Source organism: Micropterus salmoides, unplaced genomic scaffold, assembly GCF_014851395.1.
Source record: "Micropterus salmoides isolate LMB-PRFRI ecotype aquatic unplaced genomic scaffold, ASM1485139v1 Ms_hic_scaffold_8, whole genome shotgun sequence".
In the NCBI taxonomy this organism is placed as follows: Eukaryota; Metazoa; Chordata; class Actinopteri; order Centrarchiformes; family Centrarchidae; genus Micropterus; species Micropterus salmoides.
In genome coordinates, this window is record NW_024044570.1 from 36,877,497 (window position 1) to 36,883,519 (window position 6,023).

General features: G+C 39.7%; 1 protein-coding gene across 1 annotated transcript; it reads right to left on the bottom strand.

Moving 5' to 3' along the window:
* Positions 1-6: 6 nt before the first annotated feature.
* On the bottom strand, positions 7-3,978 carry LOC119893089 (uncharacterized oxidoreductase C663.06c-like). The gene is made up of 3 exons (XM_038705020.1): positions 3,764-3,978; positions 574-625; positions 7-140 (listed from the first exon to the last, which is right to left on the bottom strand). Exons 1-3 carry the CDS (start codon positions 3,902-3,904, stop codon positions 85-87), a joined length of 249 nt encoding a protein of 82 aa, XP_038560948.1. The 5' UTR covers positions 3,905-3,978; the 3' UTR covers positions 7-84.
* Between the last annotated feature and the right edge of the window lie 2,045 nt (positions 3,979-6,023).

Genomic DNA, 6,023 nt, shown 5'->3' on the forward strand with positions numbered 1-6,023 from the left:
TCATGGCCTCTGGGGTAACAGTGTTTATGTCTGTAAGGAGTCCGATGGCAGCGTTATTGATCAGACAGTTCAGTCCGTTATTCCTTACAATGGACTGGACTCCTCCACGGCTGAGCGGATACTCTGCTGGCTGTCCACGTCTGGTGAAATGACAGGAAACTTTAATATAAACAGGACATCTTCATAGTTTCAACCACATAAAATTTTTTAGTTAATGGTCTATCAATGACTGACACTACCTGACAACAGATGTTACATGATAGCCGTGCAGTCACGTGTATGAGTGGAGCAGAGATGTTTCTTTCTTTTCTTTTAGCCCAGACAGTCTAAAAAATTAATTAGATAGATCATTTTGGCAGAACTGTACTAGGTCCATTCAGGCAACAAGGAGCCAATTAACTGAGATGAGTGCAAGCAGCAGAGGAACTCACTATTTAATCAGTGATTATAAATTAAAACTACTTATGTTGCAATAGAATATACAAAGCTGCAGTCATTAAATACAGATAGTAAAATAACACTTGTATGCAAGTTGTATACTGTATCCATGTAATATCTTATGAGCAGACTCACCTAATGTCACAATATGAACCCCTGGATAGGTTTTGGAGAGCTCTTGCAGATCCTAAATTATCAAGGAAATTGAGTGAGTAGAAATCATTGAGGAAGTTTATTCATAAATGTATAGTAATGATCACCTTTGAATGCACAATTGAGTTCCACTGTAATGTTTACTTAGTAAGCCAATGTCAAATGTGCAAGTTTCAGCTGTCCTGATGACCATGTCCTGGATGTATGATCGGCCCATGCCATTTGCAGCCCAGTAGGCAAGTATCAGTGTCCTGAATCGGGTTCGAGCAGCCACCGGTAACCAGTGCAGGGTGCAGAGGAGCAGTGTAGCGTAGGGGAACTTGGGTAGGTTGAAGACCTGCATTCTGGATGAACTGCAGAGGTGGGATGGCACATGCAGCCACCAGGAGCTTTGAAGTAGTCTAGGCGTGTTCCTTATAAAAATGTTCTTAGATTATATTTGTGCTTCTTATAATTGATTCTTAAAGAGGTGGTATTCTGCTCATTTTCAGGTTCAAACTTGTATTTAGGAGTTGTACCAGAACAGGTTTACATGGCTTCATTTTCAAAAAACACCATATTTTTATTTCAATATTGTGATTGTGATTAAATATGTGATTATTTTTTATTAAATGACAATAAACTAGTGGACGTCAAGCAGGAGAATCCACATGTGAGGTGTGTCTCACTCTCTTCTGTAGTGCCGCTGGCTACGCACTCCAAATATGACATCCAGACTTTTGTCAAATGAGAATATAAAAGTTTCTCTGTCCCAGGGCTGCCACATTCCCTAAAACCTGTAGACCGTCAGCCCTCCCACCCGCCTGCTTTTAACCTGATGGTTTGATCTCTGTCTGTCATCTCGCCACGGTTGGTTGCATGGTTGGTTGCATGGTTGGTTGCATGGTTGGTTGCATGGTTGGTTGCATGGTTGGTTGCATGGTTGGTTGCAACACACGTTCCACGACCTTTAGTCAGTGCGTGAGTGTGCGTGGCTGAGCAGAGTGGAGAAAACATGCAGAGGAGAACGAGAGAAAGAGAAACGGCAGAGCTGAGCACAGAAGAAAAAGTCAGAAGGACTAAATGAAGTGTCACTAAAATATTACAGAAGTTAAATGTTTATGAATTTTATTAGAAAACATAATTTGTTCATCTTTGCTCATTGATTATATTGCATAGAATTTTTTCTACTCTGTATTGCGGTTTTTACTGCTGTTGTAAATAATATTTAAACAGTGTTTCTGATGCCAGGTTTTTTCTGTTTAGTTTATATCTTCAATTATCCTTCTAATACGAAGCCGTAAGCAGCCATATTCAAATATTTTTTTTACTCCGTTTTCCGTGATAACAAGATAATTACTCATGATCTTGAGATAACAAACCATAGCTGAATACAGGGGTCGGCAGGTGCGTTGTTTAGGAGAATTTCAAAAATATTTTAGTGTCACTGGTTAGCTCAGTTGGTAGAGCAAAAAACTTGTAATACAAGGATTGCATGTTTGCTTTCTTCTTTAGTGTGTTTTTGTTATCCTCTTCAACAAAGTTGTTATGAAAGGATTCAGGGGAATCCAATCACACATTTCCCAATGGCTATTTCAAAGGTTCCGAAATACCCGTCAGAAACTGTGTAACTTTAAATGGATTCCCCTGAATGAGAGCGCAGGAAATTCCTCTGCCTGGAATGATGGGTATTTGAAAGTCCATAGGTTGATGGACGTGGACCAATCGCCCGGACGCACAAAGTCCAGCACGTGCTTTATTGTGAGCTGGTGAACAGTGTCTTCAAAGAAATTTGTTGAAGAGAAAAGATAAAATAGAAAGAAATAAGCCTTCAGAGGGGTTGACACACACAACCCTTAGACCATGAGTCTTTTCTACCAACTGAGCTAACCAGTGAACTGGAAAACACTGAAAATACCATTAAAACATTCCCACTACTATTGAGATCACAAGAAAATTGTCCCATCATCACGGGGAAACAACTTTCATTATCTCGAAATAATTATCACAGGAAACGAAGAAATCAATTGAATCAAGGCCGCTTAGGGCTTCCATTTTCTACAACACGCACCAGTTTTATTATATGCAATAAGAAGCTACTTTTTTATCTTTATCTTTATGGACTAGCCTACATGTTTTCAGAAAAACAGAGCTTTACACAAACATTTGGCTAGTGAAAATGCTATGCGTCTAGTAACTTTGTAACCATTAGTCACAGTGACTGGTGAGCAAAAAAGCCCTGGTTGTGCACTTTCAGAAACGTCATCAAGCTCTCTCTTCCAAAGCAGTTTCTTGGGTTTCAATGGATTTTGATTGTGAAAAAATTTCTTAAATAAACCCACGTAATATTTTATATGCAATTTGATTACAGGCATGATTAATAGATTACCCACTGCATGGCATAATACAGGCAAGGGCAGCGTGTGCGGTTAGGTGCTTGGGTGTGTGTTGCAGCCTTGCAAAGTGAGGCTTGCCAAACAATACTACTAGAGTGTTAATCTCATAAATGTATGACTATAATGTCCGAGAATACTCGAGTTTTATTTACTTTTATTATATTTTACCATATTAATCTTGGAGTTTTTCCTCAGATTACCTCCCTCCTGTGTTTTTAAACCTGTAAGGGCCCCAATCGCAGTTATAGCTTACAATCATATTCCAATGAAAGAGTCCCTAAGACAAATAGAGAATATAGAACAAGAGCAGGAAACGTGATCCCCGGCTTTGATGACCGCCTTGGTGTGTTTAGATAACCTTTTACACTCATTAAGTCCTGACACCATCATCGTGCATTATTCTGCGATAAAAACAAGCAATTACTAAAAAACTAAATTCTAGCTGCTGTGCATGCCTTTCGCACACGCGCACATGCTGCAATCTACCAAATCAACTAATCAGTCTTTTTCGCCATTGGAGTCCCTTTTAACACCAATCTAGTCAGTCAGTTTGGACAACCCGGACGAACAGGTTAAACTTTGTTCCTGGTCCTCAGGGATCCGTAAAGAACAGTGATACAATTTAGAAAAACAAGTGCACTCATTTGCAACAGGACAACAGCGGCAGCCACTTTGCAGCTCGGTGTTTCGATCTCGAGTCTGGCGAAGTGTGCACAGACAAAACAACTAATGTCAGGACTCGTGTGCACTGATGTGAAAACCAAAGTTAGGTAACGTTAAGTTAGAGGTTTATTTACCACAGATCCAGTCGGATTGCGGGCTGTCGCTATGATTGTAGCGGGTCTGTTGCTGCTTTTAGCCAGCTCTTTCACCAGCTGTAATCCTATTCCTCTGCTGGACCCCGTTATCAACACGGATTTCCCGAAACTCGCACTCATGTTCAGACTGTTTCACTGCGGAGTCGTCAGTCCGCGTTACCTCCGCACCGTAAACCAAACTACACTGTTCTTGAAGATCAACGTCAGCACGCTGGGTTGGCTCATGCTGCCTTTAATGCTGCTCGTAAATCTGAACACACTCTCTTTTAAAGCAGTGCTGCCCTTAGGTTTTGTGAGAAACGTTTTGTCTGAAACAGCTCTGATTGAAACACTTTTATTCAGTCCATTTGTTAAAAGACATACTTTCATTAAGGTGAATAGTTAGTTATTCAAAGAACATTAGAAATGCTACTATATGAAATACAATGATAGCCAACAATGCAAAACAACAAGGCCACAGTAAAACAGAAAAGGATAAAAGTACTGTAGCGTCCCCATTTAAAGACTTAGCCCAGCCCATAAAACTTCATATCTTCACATAATAATTGACTCCAGGCCTGCCCACAAAAATGACTGGGCCCCTGAAAAGGTCCAGTTAATGGGCCCTCCCTAAATCTGCTTCACTCATGTCAACGCATGCTGTGCTCTCTCTATCTCCTACATAAACACAGACATGGGCTGCGCATGTGGCACACTTTTGATGTTCGGATGTTGGGTACAACAAACATTACTCATACCATTTTCAGGAGAGGGGGTTTTCATTATGAAACAGGCTATATTTTACTAAAGAAACATTAAATAAATTGTAATTTTTTGTTATTTTAATAAGTAATGGTGAGTATTTTGATTCAAAATAAAATTTGGTTTGTTTGTTGATCATTAGTGCTGCTGGACTGTATGGGCCCCCCTAGCAGCTGAGCCCCAGAAAGCTTTCCCCTTTTTCCCCACTTATGGGCGGCCCTGATTGACCTGAATTATTTTTGTAGGGACACACAAAATTCAGGTGTCAGGCAGGTGTCTGAATCTTGGTGAGCCCTTTTCACTGGTTGCTTTTAAATGACTTGAAGGCTGGCAATTCTACTCGTTGATCGTCCTTGTTGCTGAATTGTGGTGACTATTTAAGAACATTTTGAGATTTTATGACCTTGTAACTGATTATTTATTTCCATCTTAAATGTGCAATTGTACTACTGCCTGCCTTGGCCAGGACACTCTTGGAAAAAGAGATTTTCTGGTTTAATAAAGGTATAATAAAACTTTTTTTTTAATTTAAAAATTTAAAATCTAAAATCTATACCTAAAATCTAAAATGCAGAGCAGCTCTCAGGGTTGCTTTCAGATATGTTTCTCCTGTAGATCAACTTTTAATATCATCACTGCTGAATCAACACACACGCAGACGTGACTGATTGAGGTAAACTATTTAAATGTGCATGTGGCACCTTTTTACGTCATCAATAAAAAATTCAATCATTTTAATTCAGTTAGAAACTCCTGGACTTTAATAGCTCCTGTGTTTCAGCAAGTTTTCTGCTCACGTTCAAAGTTCTGCACATTCAGAATCTAACTGGGTTCTCTGACGTTTCCAGAATAAAGGATATTTTGAGAGGTCAAACAGGATAAATCATCATAAACTTTGCAATTAATCTGTGGTCCATCTGCGTGCCGCACCGTGTGGAAGTGATCCATGGTAGTGTGTGGATTTAATTCTTGCATGTTTTGTTGTGCAGGATCACAGTCCACAGCCAACTGTCTATTGCATTAGACTAGGCAACTTATTATATATATATTATAAAATATTCCTGCAAAAGCTGATTATCTGTAATTTAGCTGTTTTCGTTTTTCAAGATCACTTTAAAGTATCACTTTTGCTGCCCAGCCAATTTTTGTTGCCTGTGCTTTTTATTATGGACATGTAGCCAACCAAACCAGGCTGCCAAAACAATCTGATTATTCCTGAAACATCTAAATAATGTTCACAATGCAAAGAATTTTTGTGGCTTCAGCTAGAAGTAACAGCAGCACAAAAGAAGAAGCTGCACCGGCATCGAGCAACTTTATTTTCCTCCCTCAACATTTCTATCGGCAACATTTTGTGACTGGTCTCTTAGTAAACCGCCTCCTATATGAGCCAGCTCCGAAATCGCCTGAGCCAGGAAGGCAATGCCAAATAAAACTTTACATTAGGAAAGAGGGGGACCAAACATAGATCAGGTGATTAACCTCACCACAAATCCAC